Here is a 20,532-nt window from a genome sequence, read left to right on the forward strand (position 1 = left end):
AAGCCATTGTAATCCATAAGTCGTACTTTGGAAAATTATATGCATTAAATAAAAGTTTAAAAAAAAAAAAAAAGAAAGTACATCATTGTAAAAATTAAAGAAAAATAAGAAAGGAAGGAGGCAGAGTGGCAATGAGGGAAGGAGGGAGGGTACAGCGGGAAGCATAATTATGCTCTTAAAACTGTATATATGAAATCATGAAATTTGGTCCCCTTTTACAAATAAAAAATTTTAAGAAGAAAAACAGTAATATATAAAATTTGTTTCCCTTATATAAATAAAAAAAAAATTAAAAAGAAATATCTTTGGCCAGCACTGCAGCTCACTAGGCTAATCCTCTGCCTGCGGCGCCGGCACCCCGGGTTCTAGTCCTGGTTGGGGCGCTGGATTCTGTCCCAGTTGCTCCTCTTCCAGTCCAGCTCTCTGCTGTGGCCTGGGAAGGCAGTGGAGGATGGCCCAAGTGCTTGGGCCCTGCACCCGCATGGGAGACCAGGAGGAAGCACCTGGCTCCTAGCTTCGGATCGGCGCAGCACGCCGTCCGTGGTGGCCATTTTGGGGGTGAACCAACAGAAAAAGGAAGACCTTTCTCTCTGTCTCTCTCTCTTTCACTGTCTAACTCTGCCTGTCAAAAAAATAAAAAATAAAAGAAATACCTTCACTAAATATCTTTTTATAATATTTTTCAATTCATACTTCATAAACTTGGGCAGCATTTCCTCCATCAAATTTAAGCTGATAAATTTTTACTATAGTGAAAGCATTCTTTTTTTAAAACTTTTATTTAATAAATATAAATTTTGAAGGTACAACTTTTGGATTATAGTGGTTTTCCCCCCCATAACCACCCTCCCACCCACAAACCATCCCATCTTCTACTCCCTCTCCCATCCCATTCTTCATTAAGATTGATTTTTAATTATCTAGTGAAGTATTCTTAAAGGAAATTATAGGAGCCAGTGTTGTGGCATAGTGGGTTAAGCCACCTCTTGCAATGCCAGTATCTCATATGAGTGCTAGTTGGAGTTCCAGCTGCTCCAGTTCCAATACAACTCCCTATTAATGCACCTAGGAAAGCAGAGGAAGATGGCCCAAGAAGCAGGGGAAGATGCACCCACATGGGAGAACTGGATGGAATCCCAGGCTCCTGGCTTCAACCTGACCCAGCCAGCCCCAGTCACTCAGTCACTGTGGTCATTTGGGGAGTGAAAAGTTCTCGCGCGCTCGCTCTCTCTCTCTCTTTCTCTCTCTCTTTTTCTTTCTTTCTCTCTTTCACTGTGTAACTCTTTCAAATAAATACATCTTAAAAATAGAAATTATAAATACATCGAATTATTGAAGGGGATCATATTGGAATTCATCTGGTTTAATTTTAAAATTTCAAAGTAAAGGTGATATATTAAATCATTGGAAGGAATATTTCAAAATAGCTAGTAGAGAGCACAAAGAAATGATAAATGTCTGAAGTGGTGGATATGCCAGTTACCCTGACCTCATTGTTACACATCATATGTGGGCATTTAAATATCACACCAACTCCATAAATAAGTACAAATACTAAGTGATAATTAATTTTTTAAATTATGGCAATAAAAAAACAATTTGAAGGGACAGTAAGAAATAATAACACACACACATACACAGAAACTCGAAAAAGCTCATGGGAAATGGAATTAAAAGGTAAGTTTATTTTGCTACCAAAAAAAATAAATTCTTCCTTGATCCAGGTGCATCTAAAGAGCTATACACCTGAAAGCTCTCTTGGCTAAGCATAACATTTAGAGAGAAGTATACTCTCTCTTCTCAAAGTCTGAGAACAGTCTAGAAGCCATCTGGGGAGTGAACCAGCAAAGTCTAGAAGCCATCTGGGGAGTGAACCAGCAAATGGAAGACTCATATTCTCATTCTCATTCTCTCTCTCTCTCTCTCTCTCTTTCTTCCCTCCTCCCTTCCTTTCCTCTGTCTCTTTCTATATATAACTCTGCCTTTCAAATAAATAAATCTTTCAGAAAAAAAGAGAGGAGAGGCACTATATTATGTCTGCCTCAAGTTTGAAACATGAACCCCAGCAGTATGAAATTGAAGAGAGATAGGGAAGTGACCATTCGCTATCCTATTTGATCAATTAGAGTGATGTCCAGTGTGACAGAAGTCTGATGTAGTACAAAACAAAGGGACAGATGCAAAAAAAAAAAATGTCAAAGAATCACTAGTTACAGATAGCAAGAACTACAGGAGCACTACTCTGAAGTAATCCAACCAATGCTAATAAGCTGAGGTAGCAAACACATCGTGTAAAGATGATAATCCTGAATTTACTTAACTATAAAAGAAACAACTGGAATGAAATTATTAGCATGCTAAAATCTACATAAAATCCAAATTTAAACTTTAAGTTAATGAATATAATTTTTTCTGAAGTTTTTACAATTTTTAAATGTTTATTTTTTGAGAGGCAAGTGGAGTGAGAGAAACCAAAAGAGAGAGCACCCACCCACTGTCCACTCCTCAAATGCCTGTATTTCTGAAGCTAGAAGCCAAGAGTTCAAAATGGGCCTCCCACATGAGTGGCAGGAACTCAACCACTTCAGCCATCACCTGCTGCCTCTCACAGTGCACAGTGACAGGAAGCAGGATTTGAGAGTGAAGTCAGGATTCCAACTCAGGTGCTCCAATGTGAGATGCAGGTGGCCCAAGAAGCATCATAACTGCTACACCAAATATCTGCCGCTGAACTTTTCAGTAAATCAAATAAAAAAATTAATCCAAATTTAGAAATTTTGAAAAATTACAGGACTTCAAGTAAACATTAAAGTATGTTTCAGTTAAAAACCATGGGATCATTTCAATAGATACAGTATTTGATAAAATTCAACAAGAATTAATAATAACCCTCAACAAACTAAGAAAAAAGAAAAACTTCCTCAACCTGACAGAGGGTTTCCATAAAAATTCCATATCTGAATCCAGCACTATGGTGTAGTGGGCTAAGCTTCTGCCTCCAGCACCAGCATCCCATGTGGGTGCCAGTTCTAGTCTCAGCTGCTCCTCTTCTGATCCAGCTCTCTGCTATGGCCTGGGAAAACAGTGGAAGATGGCCCAAATATTGCATCCCTGCACCCACAGGGGAGACCCAGAAGAGGTTCCTGGCTCATGGCTTTGGGTTGGTCCAGTTCCAGCCATTGCAGCCATTTGGGGAGTGAACCAGCTGATGGAAGACCTTTTTCTCTGTCTCTCCCCGTCTCTGTCTGTAACTCTACCTCTCAAATAAATAAATAAAATCATTTAAAAAAAAGAAAGAAAATAAAATTCCACATCTAAAACTATATTAATTGTAAGAAGCTAACTGCTTTCCCACTATCAGGAGCAAGAGAAAATGTCTAATCTTATCCTTTCTATTCAACTTTAAATTATCCTGGAGGTCTAGTAAGTATAATAAGAAAAGAGAAAAAAAAGTAAGGACATCCAAATTGGAGAGGAAAAAGTAGATCTATTTTAATCCACAGAAGACATGACCTAATACATAGAAAACAATAATGAATCAAAAATTTACTAGAACAAATAAGTTTTCTAAGGTCTTAAGAAATAGGATAAATATACAAAAGTCAAGTATATCTCTATGTAATAGCAATAAACAACTTCGATATGAAAACAACTCCATTCCTGTTATTAAAAAGAATAAGATGTTTAGAGATTAACATAACAAAAGAAACGTAAGACTTGTACACTGAAAATTAAAACATTGCTGAAAAATTTAAAAACATCTATAAGAATGGAAAAACATTCCATGTTTGTGAATTAGAACACTCAATATCATCAAGGCAAATCTCCTCAAATTCACCTCTAAATTCAACCCAATCTCTGTCAAAGCTCTAGCAATAAATTGGTCAAGTTAATCCTAAAATATATATGGAAATGCAAAGCACCTAACATAGCCAAAACGATTTGAAAAACAACAAAGTTGGCCTTTACACTACCTGACTAATACTGTGTCATACTGGCCCAGTAATAGGAATATACATCAACAGAACACAATTTAGAATTCAAAAATAAACTCGTATTTATTATCAACTGATTTTTCAACAAAAGTTCCAAGACAAATAAATGGGGGAAAGGATAGTCTTTCAACAAATAGTATTGAGACAACTGGGTATTCACATACAAAAACTGATGTGGGGGGGCAGAAATTGTAGCACAGCAACTTAATTCACTGCTTAAGATGCCAGTACCCCATATCAGGATTCCTGGTTTGAGTACTGGCTCTTCCATGTTTCAGATGCAGCTTTCTGCTAAATAAGCTAGAGACAGAAAGACAAATGCCACATAGTCTACTTCATAAGTGACAGCTGAAAAAAATCAGAACACAGAATGTTGATTACTAGAGACTGGGAGGATTGGGAGAGTTAGAAGGATTTGGATTAAAAAAAAGTAGGAGAAGCTAGATGTAGTTCATTAATTGTGACAAGTATATGAGATGTTAATAATAAGAGAAGCTATTTGTAGGGTATATGAGAACTCTTTGTATTATTGTTTTACCATTTTTGTTTTACAAATTTAAAACTATTCTGAAATGAAATGTTTAATAAAAGTTTTTTTTCAAATGCATTTTCAAACTGAGACCCCAGCTCCTGCATCCAGGTCTGTACTTGCAAACTGAGGGTTTGAACCCTCGATAGCCAGGTGATCCCACCAATCCTCCTCCAGTTCCCAAGAGAAAGCAGAGAAAGACTCCAGCTACTGCACAGTGGACAGGAGAGGTGAAAGGATCTTGCCTTGGGTGTCAGATGCAGGTCCATTGCCTTGAGATCCAGCATCTGATAAAGCCCCAATTACTCTGCTCACCCACATCCCTGGCCAGTGCTATTCAGACTAAGCCTCTAGACTTGCCCAACATCAGGCATAATGGACTTACTCTGGCACATATTGCCACAAGTCTCAAGCAGGTCTGGCATGTGCCCCCAAGACTTTAAGGGACCCAGTGATTGTCAGAGCAGGTCTAGTGGTCCTGCGGGCACTGGCCCATGGATGGGGTATTAGGATCTGCTCAATGTTGAGTTTTACCAGGTTGGCACTGGGTCCCTAAGCAGCCCTGTGGTTCCTTGCTGTATGCCTAGACGGAAGTAGTCCCTTAGCTGCTCAGGCAGGCACTAGGTAAGTAACATCTGGCTCTCACAGTCACCAGACCCCATGCAAACTTGGGAGTGCATGCATACCAGGCACATGTGAGGTTAGCATTATGGCACATACAGGACATAGATCTCCACTTGATACTGGGGCAAATCCAGAGAGTCCCTAAACAGGCACTGGCATTAGGATCTTCCCAGTGTTGGAATTTACTAGCCTAACACTGAGTCCCAAGACACAGTCCTGTGGCTGCTTATTGTCTGTCCAGGGATGGAGGAGGGTGAAAATGATACTGCAACTGGTTGCAGGGTGAATCACACCTCAGTCTCACAGTCACTGGGTCCCTTGATTGAATGGAAGATCCCTCTCCCTCTCCCTCTCCCTCTACTTCTCCCTCTCCCTCTCCCTCTCTCTGTGTAACTCTGCCTTTCAAATAAATTTTTTAAAAATAAATCTTAAAAAAATATGTTTAATACTTTACTTTACTTCCACCAGAAATAACAAATGAAATGTTTGGGATACACAGCAGACTCAAAGAATGACAAATGCCCTAAACAGCACTCTGGCCTCAGTGTCAGCCCTTAAAGCATTCAGATTTTCTAAAAAGCCCATGAGAGTTTCTCAGGCATGGAGAGCCAGGACACTGTGGCAAAAAATGACCTAAATGAAAGATCTCTGTGAGTGAGATCCCAGTGGAAAAACGGGCCATCAAAGAAGGAAGTACCTTTCTCTGAAGGGAGGAGAGAACTTCTACTTTGATTATAGCCTTGTCTAAATAAGGTCGGAGTTTGTGAACTCAAGAGGCTTCCATAGCCTTGGCAGCTTATGACAAGAGCCTCGGGTGATTATGGATGTCATAAATAAGAGTGTCGATTGTTAAATCAACAATAGGAGTCACTGTGCACTTGCTCTCCATGCAGGAACTCTGTGCTTAATGTGTTATACTATGAGAATTAATGGTAAAACTAGTCTTCAAAAAGTACTTTATACTTTGTGTATCTATGTAGGTGCAAGCTGTTGATATCTTTACTTAGTATAAAGTTGATCTTCTGTATACAAAGATAATTAAAAATGAATCTTAATGAAGAATGGGATGGGAGAGGGACTAGGAGAAGGGATGGTTTGTGGGTGGGAGGGTAGTTATTAGAGGAAGAACCACTATAATCCAAAAGTTGTACTTTTTAAATTTATATTTATTAAATAAGTTTTCTATAAAAAATGAAAATGTAGCTTTTAAAACAAGGCTCTTCATTAGGTATAAAGGGAAGTCTCTTTCTATTAATATTTACTCATCTGGGAATCTTTAGGAAAGAGACCAAAAGATTATCTTAAGCATATAAATAATGTTCATTTCTTTTTTCATCTTACTAAAAATATATTTGTCTGTAAAAAAAAAAAAAATTGTAGAGGCCGGCACTGTGGTATAGCATGTAAAGCATCCCATTTGGGTGCTGGTTCAAGTCCCGGCTGTTCCATTTCCAATCCAGCTCTCTGCTATGGCCTGGGAAAGCAGTAGAAGATGGCTCAAATCCTTGGGCTCCTGCACCTGTGTGGCAGACCCGGAAGAAGTTCCTGGCTCCTGGCTTAGAATTGGTACAGCTCCGGCCATTTCAGCCAACTGGGGAGTGAACCAGCAGATGGAAGACCTCTCTCTCTTTGCCTCTCCTTCTCTCTGTGTGTAACTCTGACTTTCAGATAAATAAATAAATCTTTAAAAAGAAAAAAGGATTGTGAGCAAAACAAAAATACCTAAATTGTTGTGATGGTTGCACAACTCTATAAATTTAATACAAATCAGTGAATGTGTGAATTTTATGTATGTAAATTGTACCTTTGTAATTCTATTTCAAAAAACATTCTAAAACACAGGTGAGCCAAACTGATATTTCATTCAAGCAAGTTCCCTACAAAAATTCAAATAGCAAATCACCCATCAATTCCATCAATAGAGTTAATTACCTTTTTACCTCATTATCATTAGTATTAACAGCACATTTATACAGCATTTTTCAGTTTGTAAAAACAAGATGACAACTCTGTGAGATAAACAGTTTAGCTATTATTATCTTGAAAGAGCAAAATTTAAAAGCTGGCCATTGACTTGTCTAAGAGCCACAGGAATATTAAATATCTATCCAAAAGCAAGCCCATTTATATTGAACATAATTCTCAACCTAACTGTTCTTCCCTTCAAATTATTTTAAAATGCATTTCCTACCTACCATCATATTCAAGAAGACTTTGTTCCTTGGAGACAGTACTCAAAGAGTCATCTAACTTCACCATTCCACTTTCTGTAAAATACAGAGTTCAGATTACATATTCTGTTGATTGTTACACAAAAGGTATATTCACATTTTTCCCAAGAAATCTTTTATTTAATGAGTACAAATTTTGTAAGTACAACTTTAGGAATATAATGTTTGTTCCCACCATACCTGCCCTCCCACCCCTCCTCCTCTTTCTCTCCCATTCCCAGTCCCATTCTCCATTAATGAGTTGCTTTATTAATTTTGTTGATATTGTACATCTTTAATCTTTCATGTGATTTGGGTACTTTCATTATCTTTTGCCTGTTTCCATCTCACACACCCAGCTATTTGTTCACTTGATGAAGAATAATTTTTAAGCCTTTGAGATAAGGAAATCAGCAGCATTTAAAATGATTTACTACATGTTAGTGATAGTCAATGCAATGTTAATAACAATAATATACTAGTAGCATACGTTCATTAGCTGTTTATCCTGGTATAAATCACTTTACTCATGAGTATTAGCTCATGACATTCCTACAACACTGTAGGGTTTGGCTATGATTCTTCTTGTTTTGCAGATGATGGAAGTTAGGTTGAGAGAAGATAAATCACTTTTCCATAGTCACCTAAACTGGTTAAGTAGTAGAACAGGTTGTATACTCAGAATGGATCCAGAAAGGGCATCCTTAGCCATTAGGTACTACTTAATGATTTTAACCTGGGGTCTTTCCCAGATCTCCTATCATGTGCAGCTTTGGCAAGAACACTTGCTCTCCAGGCTTTGTCTAGTCCTATTTTGGTGGGTGTTTGCTGTGGTCCAATTAGTGCCTAAAGTAAGGGACAACTGTCTCTGAACTCATTTCAGTTCTGATATGAATCAATGATATGCAAATAGTTGTACCAGAAGTAAAAGCAACAGCTTTCACATTTGCCCTATTTCAAAGTCAGATGCTTTAATGAATGTTTTTAAGCATACATTTCCCAGGGATATCAACTGGAACTCAGAATGTAATTGCTCTTGAAAATGTTATTGAATAAATTCTGATTCCTTAGCTCTGAGTTTCCAAATGAAGAATCTGGGGAAATTGTGGCTAAGTGTGGAAGGGAAACCCTTGAAAGATTCCATAAATTTATATTCTTAGATTCGGTCAAGATGACCTTCTATCTATGGAGGCATGGAAGAGCATAACAGTTAAGAGCATGGGTTGTAGAACCAGACAGATGTAGAGACTGCTCATGCAATCCAAGGCATGTTACCAGCCGTTCTCAATCTTTTTTAATTTTTTTGTAAAATATGGATAACAAATAGTGCCTACTACCTACCAGAATTGCCATGGCAGTACCTAGCAGGGCAGCACTCAGCTGAGATCCATGCCTCACATCATATGGACTCTGAATGTATTGGTGGCTACCCCTGAAATGAATCTTTAGTGTGTAAGGCATGGCAACAACAGGGCTCCAAAGTTTCTTATGTCCTGAGATAAACACAGAGTCTGTGACTGTGTGGAGGGAAGGAAGTGGCATATTCTGCGGAAGGCAGAGACTTCATTTTGTAGTGCCTACCGCAGCCATATTTTTACAGCTTGCTTGGGATGCTAAGTGGGATCCATGGAAGGGGAAGTTGAATCAGCCCAGACTCTGTAAAGGCCTCTCTTGATGGACTACTCAGAATGTGTGACTTGGAGGGCAAGGTCAATGTGGTGACCCCAACTGTTCCCTGGGACAGAAACAATGGGTGGTGTTAGGATCCAAACATAGATGGTATGGATGTCATTTAGGGAAACCAGTTCTGGAGGCTGTCAGGAACGGGAAGGTCCCTTGAGGTGAGCTCAGAGGCAGCCCCTGGATGTCAGCCTTCTTAGTATATTCACATTTTAATACAACTCTTAAAAAATTTATTTGACCCATAATTTCATCATCTTATTTCTTCTGTCTCCTAAGATGAGCCTTTCTAAATTATATCTGTTCATTTCAACAATTAATGAGAACATTTTAGTGCAAATAACTATGTGAGGGATGAAAAACACAAAAATAAGTGAAATATAGCCCTTGTTTTTTCAGTATCTATTACATGCAAAGAACTGAACTAGGTACTAAGTTCCTGATTGAAATAGGGAAAACTAAGATGTCCTGATGAACCAGGAGAAAGGAAAGCTTTCACAGCATCATGAAAATCTATTCTATTTGTTATCTGTTAAGACACTTTGGCATTAATAACTAGCCCTGACAAACTCAATTATCCCCATTGCTACCCTTCATATCCAGGTGGTCCAATAAACCTTACCATTTCTGATGACCATACCATTTCTGACCATACCATTTCTGACAAGCATCAAAAAAGCTCAATAATTAAAGTATCACTCATTCCATAAATATAAAAGGGAACTTCAAAATGCTTGTAAGAAAGTGAATTAAAGATGTTTATTTTGGGGCAAATAAAATTTGAAATATATGCACAGTTTTTTCATAATACACCCTGAATTATTCAACAAGGTCTTAGAAAATGCTTATTCTGATAAAACTGCATATGAACTTCAAATTTTTGCACCAAAATAAGCTTACCTTTTAATTCTAATTTGGCCATGAATATTTTGAAATCCTCTTATATTTTATTTAATTAAATCTCCTTTCCTATTTATTTTAGCCAAGAAATTGCTGCCAGATTCTCAAAATTCATCTCTGATATTATACTTAAGTCAGTGTTTGCATAAAATGTCGCCTCTTTCCTCTCTTTAACTGAAATGTTGTAGAAATGTCTTAGTTACTAATAAATTCTTTAATACAAAAACCATCCCTAGAAACTTAAACTCTATCTTGAACTTAGGCTGGTGGTTGAGATATGCTATTTAACATCTAGAGGCCAACAGATTGCTTTGATTATCACTAGCTCTAAATTCTCTCCACATTTTGGACCCTCCAATTATTTCTTCTTGAATCCCTAGGATGTTTGCTTATAGATTCTTGTACCATTGGATATTGTGGTCTTACTGCCTGAACCTATCTACAACTTCTCCTACTACCCATCCATCTTACCCTAGAAGACATAGCCACAAGTAGTGATGAAGAGTCCAAATGGCACAATCCTGAGATATGAAAAGCATAGCCCCGGGGCCAGAGCTGTGATGTAGCAGTTAAAGCCACCACCTGCAGTGCCGGCATCCCATAGGGGCACCAGTTAGAGTCCTGGCTGCCCCACTTCTGATCCAGCTCTCTGCTATGGCCTGGGAAAGCAGTAGACAATGGCCCAAGGCCTTGGGCACCTGTACCTGCGTAGGAGACCAGAAGAAACTCCTGGCTCCTGGCTTCAGATCGGCACAGCTCCGGCCGTTGCAGCCATCTGGGGAGTGAACCAGCAGATGGAAGACCTCTCTCTCTCTGTGCCTCTGCATCTGACTCTGCCTCTGCCTCTCTGTAACTCTGACTTTCAAGTAAACAAATAAAATCTTCAAAAGAAAGAAAGAAAGAAAGAAAGAAAAAGAAAGAAAGAAAGAAAGAAAGAAAGAAAGAAAGAAAGAAAGAAAGAAAGAAAGAAAGAAAAGCATAGCCCTGCTAAACCAATCCTCTAGGTCAGAGTTTCTATATGTTTCCTTCAGCTACTTTCCATTTTTATATCTGCTCTTTCTGAATATTCTCTAGAATGGGTCATTTTCTGTCCCACTCCTAATTAAGAAAAATTTCTCTAATATTTAATACTATCCCATAAAAATATCTAATTTTCTCAAAAAAGAGTTGTTATTATCAGTCTCTCACCATCTCTAGTTTTTGCCAGATTCTTCTGGAACTCTTCATCTAATGTAGGAATTCCTGTTGAAGGCAAAGTGGACTGAAGTTCTTCTGCAGCAATGTAATCTCGGAATTCACTGATAGCTTCACAGACATTTTCTAAAACTCAAAATATAGAGGGAATTACTAAGCAACAGAATTTATGCTTCTAAAGCAAAGATTGGCACCTAAAATCTTTATCTAGTAACCAGAGAACAAGTTTAATCTAGTAAATATTACCTTATAGAAAAACTACTTTTCTTTCTTTATTCCTATTCTATCTTACATTATATTTTATCTTTCTCTTACAGCTCAAACCCAAAACTGTCTTGAAATACTATAAATGTTTATAAACCATTTGTTTGGAAGAACAGCCTGTTGCAGCAACTGAGTCAATATTTCTTGCTTATCATTAAAATATAAAGAAGTCCAAGACATCAAATATATTGTTTAACTCCAGAACTCTAAACAAAAATTAAAAGTTCTCCCCTTTCCCATAAATTTATTGCACCATGTTTTTAGTTTACAAACTTCAAAAAATAATATCCATAAGGAGATACACATGGACATAACTAGCCTCCTGTTATGAGATGAGCATAATAATTATTTCTCTGGTATTCTGGCCAAAATGCATAGCTGCAATTTATTTACAAAAAAGTATAAAGGGAGGCTGGCATTTTAGCACAGTAGGTAAAGCCACCACCTGTAATGCTGGCATCCCATATTAGCGCTGGTTCGTGTCCTGGCAGCTCCTCCTCTGATCCAGCTCTCTGCTTATGTCCTGAGAAAGCAGTGGAAGATGGCCTAACTGCTTGAGCGCCTGCACCCATAAGGGAGACCCGGAAGAAGCTATTTGCTCCTGGCTTCGGATCAGCCCAACTCCAGCCATTGCAGCCATTTGGGGAGAAAAGCAGCGGATGGAAGACCTTTCTCTCTGTCTCTGCTTCTCTCTGTCTGTAACTCTGCCTCATAAATAAATAAATAAATAAATAACATGATTAATTTTATATTTTATAATAGGTATCATGCTAAGGATTAAAGGAGGCCAAGTTTAGAAACAAGGAGACATTTTGGAAACATGTAGTAATCTTGGCTAAAAATGATATGTTGCACTAAGGCACTGACTCTTGGGATGTAAAGAAAGGGGCACGTATGAGATTGAAGAGGTCAAACCTCATCATTGTTTGATTAAGTCAGCAAAGGAAGAGAATAGCTCAGCTCTGCCATTGCAGCTATTTGGGAAGTGAACCAGTGGATAGAAAACCTTTCCTTCTGTCTCTCCCTCTGTCTGTCTGTAACTTTACCTCGCAGATAAATAAATAAATAATTTTAAAAAATAAATAAATAAATCTTATATATATATATATATGGAAAATCTAAAATGAGGGATGAGGGATATTATACAAAATAATTAGTCAATATTCTTCAAATATGCCAAGGTTATGAAACATTAAGGAAGCATCCAGATTGGAGAGGATTAAGAATACATGATAACTAAATATAATGTGTAACCCTGGATCAGACATCCTGGACCAGAAAAGGGATATTCATAGAATAACTGACAAAATTTGAATATATATCTACAGATTAGTAAATAGTCTTATATAATTGTATTGTATTAATTCCCTGGTTTAAACCATTGTATTGTGGTTATATTAGATCCTAATACTTGGGAAAACTAAATAAAAATATATAGGAAAATGTCTTTAGTATCTGTACAACTCTCATGAATATAAAATCACTTTAAATGAAAAATCAGAAAAAAATTAATTTAAATTATTAAAACAGTTATATTTCAAAGATTCCCAATTATTGTCCATCTATTTGGGAAATTTATACCCAATAAATTATTTAATACTTTTCTATGTAGAGAAGATTAATTATAGCAGTGGTAAGTGACATCATTGGACTTTAGTGACACCTCTTCTGCCTACTAGCCAAATATCTACTGTTGCATTATTCCTTTATCCTAAGGCTCTAATTTTAATTGAAATACAAAGAACACTCAGGAAAAAAAATGAGGCACAGAATAACAGCAGTGCATTGGTAAAGAAAACAGAATGAACATACCTGTGCCTCCTTAATAGAGAATCTCTTTTTTAACTGAGTAACTTGAATTATGTATTAGAATGATTAAAGTTTTCAGTAAGCATTCATTTAAACCATCACATTCACTATTAAATGCCAATTTTTAAAAGGCCAGTAAGCTTCTTCAAATAAAATAAACATGATTTAATTAACGTAAGCAAAGGGCATAGGAAGGAATATTTAGCTAGATTTCATACACAGCACTTCTGTTATGGAAGTAACACAAATGGATAGAACATTATATTAGTTGGGAAACCATTGCTCATCTTTGAAGACCATAAAGTCTTAGAGGTCTGAAATGTACCAAATTAATTATTTTCTCTTGATATTCTCCATAAGAGATAATACTTGAAGTACGATTATGTGTTTAAATAATGGAACTGTATGAAAAAAAATGACACACACTTCCTACCTATCTGTTTAAATTTTTAAAATTTTTCTACCTGTATAAATTTTTATGAAATAAAAATTTCTTGAGGAAAACAGGTCCTCTACTTTCTAGGGAACTTGAATGACTCCAATTAATCACTGAACAAGTTTCTTAAAGTTAGGCTCCCTTAAAAGAGACACCTGGAAAGCAACTACCATCAAAACCACAGCATTACATACATTAGCCATGTATCAGAAGTGGTAATTCCCCTGATATTAATCATTGAAGAGCTCACATTTAATAACTGATTCACTCTGCTTATTTCTGTGATAACTGATGAACTCAAGGACCTATAATCTGAACCTGACGTAGGTACTGACCTGGAGTATTAACTGCAGCTTTGTCTTTAGAAGAAACTTGTTTTAGGAGGTTGAGATGCTTTCTGAGAGCTGGATTCTGAAGCTTGGGAATACTAGAAATATCACTTTTACCCAGGGACTTATTGAGGCTTGTAATACTCTTCAAGCTTTGTGGTGTAACTTTTGAGTCAGGAAATTCAGCCTTCTCTGAATGCTTTTGTAAGTTTATAACATTTAATGGATATGGTTCCTGGAATCCTGTGTTACTGCTATCAATTCCACCCAGGAATTTTTTTCCTTGCCATATATTTTTTGCTCTTTTAAATTCAAAGCCATCATTTTCCCCCATTAATTTACTATGATGCTGGAGGGGGGTTTTATTCAACTTTTTGGATCCTGAAGATTCAGACAGTTTGGAAGGTAGACTTCTTTTCCTCTTATGTTTTAAATAGCGTTCTGCTACACTTGGTAACTTTCTTTTTGAAGCAGTTTCATCCAAGGTTGACCCATCCATAATTGCTAGGTAAGAGAAACATATTTAATTATTTCATTTATCTTTATAATTTGCAATATAGTTCAAAAATTTCAGGTAATAATATCATTAAAGCCATTCAGGAAATTTCCATTTGCTTAAACATATAAAAGAGTTTAGCAAGTTAAACTAATAAACAGAGCTGATGATCAAAACACTAAACTACTAACTCGCTAAATATAGCCTTTTTTTTTTTTTTTTTAACAGGCAGAGTGGACAGTGAGAGAGAGACAGAGAGAAAGGTCTTCCTTTGCCGTTGGTTCACCCTCCAATGGCCGCCGCACCGGCGCGCTGCAGCTGGCGCACCGCGCTGATCCGATGGCAGGAGCCAGGAGCCAGGTGCTTCTCCTGGTCTCCCATGGGGTGCAGGGCCCAAGCACCTGGGCCATCCTCCACTGCACTCCCTGGCCACAGCAGAGAGCTGACCTGGAAGAGGGGCAACTGGAACAGAATCCGGCGCCCCGACCGGGACTAGAACCCAGTGTGCCGGTGCCGCTAGGCGGAGGATTAGCCTAGTGAGCCGTGGCGCCAGCCCGCCTGTTGTTTTAATATATTTAAATATGTCCATTGGAAGCCATTTAAAGACACACTGGAAAAAAGTAGTAGCCTACTGAAGCACATAGTTGCCATTTATGCCCAATTTAGAAAGATAACAGATAACAAGCTAATACAGATAAAAATCCCGTAGTTATATCAGTGCACAACTATGAGAAAGTTGCAGGGGAGAAATTTTTATTTATAAAAAACATTACAAGTAATTACTCTCCAAAGTATTTTTAGCCTTCATAAACAGAGGGCAAGAATATGTATAAAATAACATATTTGGAAAAATATTAATTCAATATCCTAACTGGGAAATTCATTTATAAAACAAATGTTAATGGATCTAAAGGAAGACATAAACTCCAATATAATAATAATGCAAGACTTCAACATCCCATTTTCATTAATGGAGAGATAATCCAGACCAAAAAAATCAACAACAACAACAAAAAAGACATAATCTGCACTATAAAACAAATGGATCTACTAGACATCTACAGAACATTCCATCCCACAGCTGAAGAATACAGAATTAAGCTGTATATTAACAACAACAAAAAATCTAGAAAATATACAAACATATGGAGACTGAACAATATGCTCCTAAAAGAGCAGTGGGTCATACAAGAAATAAAACAGAAATTAAAAATGCCTTGAAATGAATGAAAATTAAAGCACAGCATATCAAAACTTACAGGATACAGCAAAACTAGTGTCAAGAGGAAAGTTTAGGGGCTGGCATTTTGGCACAGTGGGTAAAGCTGCCGCCTACAAGCCAGCATGCCATATGGGTGCCAGTTCATGTCCAAGCTGCTCCACTCCCAATCCAGCTTCCTGCTAATGGTCTGGGAAAAGCAGCAGCAGATGATCCAAGTGCTTGAGCCCCCATCACCCATGTAAGAGACCTAGATGAATCTTCTGGCCCCTGGCTTCAGCCTGGCTGTGCCCTGGCCTTTGCAGCCTCTTAGGAAGTTTACCAGCAGATGGAAGGTATCTGTCTCTGTCTCCTCCCTTCTCTCTGTAACTCTAACTTTCAAATAAATCAATCAATCTTAAAAAAATAGAAGGGGAAGTTTATAACAATAAGTGCCTACATCAAGAAATTGGAATGATCTAACAATGCTCAAAATGTCCTAGGGAAAAAAAGAACAAACCAAACCCCAAATTTATAGAAGGAAAGGAATAATAAAAGAGAATAAATAAATAAAAATTTTAAAACATACAAATATATAGTGAAATGACAAGCTATTTTTTTTTAAATAAGCAAAATTGGGGACAGCGTTGTGGCAGAGCGGGTTAATGCCCTGGCCTGAAGCTCCGGCATCCCATATGGGTGCCAGTTCTAGTCCCAGTTTTTCCTCTTCCAGTCCAGCTCTCTGCTATGGCCTGGGAAAGCAGTAGAAGATGGCCCAGTTCCTTGGGCCCCTGCACCCACATGGGAGACCTGGAGGAAGCTCCTGGCTCCTGGCTTCAGATCGGCGCAGCTCCAGCCATTGCGGCCATCTGGGGAGTGAACCAGTGGATAGAAGACCTCTCTCTCTGTCTCTGCTTCTCTCTGTAACTCTATTAAATAAATAAAATAAATCTTTAAAAAAAAAGAAAAAATAAACACAATTGATAAACTATTGGCCCGACCAACCAAAAGAGTAGGGAGAAGACCCAAATTTTAAAAATCAGAGATGAAAAAGGAGATGCTACAGCTGATACCACAGAAACACAAACAATTAGGAACTACTACAAATAGCTATATGCCAACAAATTGGGAAATCTAGAAGTAATGGATAGATTTCTGGGCACATATAATTTATCAAAATTGAGGCACAAAGACATAGGAAACCTGAATAGACCAAAAACCAGCACTGAGATGAATCAGTAATAAAGAGCATCCCAACAAAGAAAGGCCCAGGACCAGATGGCTTCACTTCTGAATTATACCAAACATTTAAGGAACACTTAATACCAATGCTTCTTATATAATTAAAAACTATTTAAATGGAGGGAACCATTCCAAACTCATTCAATGAGGTCAGCATTACCTCAATTCCAAAACCAGAAAATTATACAACAAAAAAGAGAACTATAGGCCTATATCGCAGATGAACATAGATGCAAAAATTCTCAATAAAATACTAGCAAATTAAATCCAATAATACATCGAATTATTATTGACATTGACCAAGTAGTATTTATTCCAGCGATGGATGCAGGGCTGGTTCAACATATGTAAATCAATGTAAATCAATAAATGTTTTAGCCTCAACAAAATGGAGGTTAAAAGCCATATGATTAGCTCAATAGATGAACAGAAAGCATCTGATAAAATATAACATCTTTTCATGACAAAAATCTTTTAAGATGGGTATAGAAGTCACATACCTCAACATAATATAGGCAATATATGACAAACTCACAGCCAGCACTGTACTGAACAGAGAAAAGTTGAAAGCATTTCCACTAAGATCCAGAACCAGACAGGATGCCCACTCTCACTATTATTCAATGTAGTTCTAGAAGTTTAGAGTAATTAGGCAAGAAAAAGAAATCAAAGGAATACAACTGGAATGGAATAAGTCAAATTATTCCTATTTGCAAATGATATTATCCTTTACACAGGGGAACCAAAAGACTCCACTAAGAGATTATTAGAACTCATAAGAGAATTCAGCAAAGTTGCAGGATATAGAATCAACACATAAAACTCAATAGCATTCCTAAACACCAACAACTTCTGGCTGAGAAAGAATTTATAAGATCAGTCCTATCACAATAGCTACCAAAAACACTTAAATATCCAGGAATAGATTTAACCAAGGATGTAAAAAAATCTCTACAATTGATAGATATATTTATTTGAAAGGCAGAGTGACAGAGAATGAGAAGAATCTTCTATCTGCTAGTTCACTCCCCAAAGGGCCACAGCAGCCAGGTCTGGCACAGGCAGAAGCCAGGAGCCAGGAACTCCATCTTGGTCTCCCACATGAGTGGCAGAGCCACAAGTACTTGAGCCATTTTCTGCTGCCTTCTTAGGCATATTAGCAGGAAGTTGGATCAGAAGCAGAGTAGGTGGGACTCAAACTCCAATATGGGATGATATCATTATAAGTGACAGTTTAACCACTGTGCAATAATACCAGCTGCTAAGGAAAATATCTTGAAAACAACCAGAAAAAAAAAAACACATCCTATGATATGAATACTATCAGATATCTCATCAGGAATAATGGAGGTCAGAAGTAAATGGAACAAATAATTTTAAATAATGAAATAAATAACCATCAACCCAGAATTCAACCTCAGGAATGCAAGAGAAATAAAGACAGTCTCAGATAAGGAAAAACTAGGATAATTCATTTTTAATATATCTGATATAAAAATATTACTAAAAGAAATTCCTTTTTATAGATTTTTTCATATATTTGAGAGTTACAGACAAAAAGGAGAGTTACAGAGAGGAAAGACAGAGAGGTCTTCCATCCACTGGTTCACTCCCCAAACAACCACAACAACCGAAGCTGGGCCGATCCAAAGCCAGGAGCCAGGAGCTTCCTCCAGGTCTCCCACGTGGGTACAGGGACCCAAGGACTTGGGCCATCTTCTACTGCTTTCCCAGGCCAGAGCAGACAGCTGGATCAGAAGAGGAACCACCAGGACATGAACCAGTGCCTACATGGGATGCCATCACTGCAGGTGGAGGCTTAGCCTACTATGCCACAGAGCCAGCCCCAAAAGAAATTCTTTAAACAAAGGTAAATAAATAATACAGATAAGACATCTAAGCAGTAGGTAATAAAGGAAGAGAAACAGAATGGTAACAACTTGTTTAAATAGACTATTCTCCTCTTGAGAGCTTTATATTAATATTTAATGATTCAAAGCAAAATTATAAGTGTTATTTTATAATACATAAGAAAATCACAATATAAAGGGGTGAAAGTGAAAGGACATTAGTAGTAAAATTTCTATGTTCCACTTGATGTGGAAAATATTTTAGTGTTTTGTAAAAGGTTAAGTATGTACAGTATCATTGTTGAACAATAACTGGAAAATACAGACATAGTAACATACAAATTTTAAAGGAATGTTAAAATATGCTTAAAAACACAGAAAGTTGGGGGAAATAAAAAAAACACAGTATACCTAAATCTGAATATATCAATAATTACATGTCACTAAACACTCCAATTTAAAAGATGTTTTAAGAATGAATACAAATACATCACCCAACTCCATGTGATTTATAAAATACATTTAATATATTAATATAGGAAGATTAGAAGCAATGGATGAACAATATATACCATGCAAATACTAATGAAAAGAAAAGCTGCTATGATTTAAATATATCTCTCAAAGTTCATGTGCTGGAAACCAAATCTCCATATTTGTAAGTTTGTAGTATTTGGAGGTAGGACCTCTGGGAAGTAACTACTATTGAAGTGGAGCATCTGTAACAGTATTAGTGTTTTTTTAAGTAGTGGAAGAGACCAACTCTAGCACATTTGTTCTGCCTTGCCATATGATGTCCTCTGCAATGTGATGATACAATAAAAGGCCTTCACCAGATGCCAAGAGGATGCCAGCACCATGCTCTTGGTTTTCCCAGTCTTAAGAATTATGAGACAACTAAATTTACAATTCTTCATAAATTACCCAATCTTGAGTATTTCGTTATAGTAAAAGAAAATGAACTAAGACAAATCTGTAGTGGTTATGTTAATATTAAATAAAGCAGATTTCAGGCCGGCGCCGCGGCTCACTAGGCTAATCCTCCGCCTAGCGGCGCCGGCACACCAGGCTCTAGTCCCGGTCGGGGCGCCGGATTCTGTCCCAGTTGCCCCTCTTCCAGGCCAGCTCTCTGCTGTGGCCAGGGAGTGCAGTGGAGGATGGCCCAGGTGCTTGGGCCCTGCACCCCTTGGGAGACCAGGAAAAGCACCTGGCTCCTGGCTCCTGCCATCGGATCAGCGCGGTGCGCCGGCCGCAGCGCGCCAGCCGCGGCGGCCATTGGAGGGTGAACCAATGGCAAAGGAAGACCTTTCTCTCTGTCTCTCTCTCTCACTGTCCACTCTGCCTGTCAAAATAAATAAATAAATAAATAAAGCAGATTTCAGAGCAAAGAAAATTTCCAGTGATAAAGAGGAATAATTACTTGATGCTAAAAGAGTCAATTCACCAAGAAGACACAACTATGCTAAATGTTAATGCAGCAAAAGATAGCACTTCAAGCTATATGAAGAAAAGTCTAGCAAACTGAAAGAATTACAATTTTGAGACAACACTCTTTTCTTAGAAAAATAACTAACAGAAAAAAGTAAAGATAAAGAAGAGGTAAAAAAAAATGCTACATTGTGCACAGGAATAGATGTGTGATTATCAGTGACATCTATGTAAGTGGTAAAAATAGATGAAAAAACTTCTGCATGAGAAGAAAAAACTAGAATTCAAAATGAAATCTGAAACTTTCAGGTAATGATGGCAAATTGAACAGACTTCAAAAAATTCATT

The 20,532-nt window shown here is 37.5% G+C and overlaps 1 protein-coding gene across 35 annotated transcripts in view; it reads right to left on the reverse strand.

Annotated features, from left to right (window-relative positions):
• The window catches only part of EFCAB3 (EF-hand calcium binding domain 3), a 649,184-nt gene that overhangs the window by 558,916 nt on the left and 69,736 nt on the right, over positions 1 to 20,532 (reverse strand). For 33 of the 35 annotated variants that reach the window (XR_011383437.1, XR_011383438.1, XM_070060541.1 and 30 more), the window contains 3 exons: positions 13,977 to 14,474; positions 11,127 to 11,264; positions 7,344 to 7,415 (listed from right to left, as the gene is read on the reverse strand). Coding sequence is in view for 33 of the 35 variants with exons in the window: in XM_070060541.1 (XP_069916642.1) it covers positions 7,344 to 7,415; positions 11,127 to 11,264; positions 13,977 to 14,474 (708 nt within the window). In the remaining 2 variants the exon portion in view is untranslated. The remainder of the gene's footprint in view (positions 1 to 7,343; positions 7,416 to 11,126; positions 11,265 to 13,976; positions 14,475 to 20,532) is intronic. The other 2 variants (XM_070060528.1, XM_070060524.1) reach the window with 1 other exon arrangement.

The sequence above is a fragment of the Oryctolagus cuniculus genome, chromosome 17 (assembly GCF_964237555.1).
Source record: "Oryctolagus cuniculus chromosome 17, mOryCun1.1, whole genome shotgun sequence".
NCBI lineage: Eukaryota > Metazoa > Chordata > Mammalia > Lagomorpha > Leporidae > Oryctolagus > Oryctolagus cuniculus.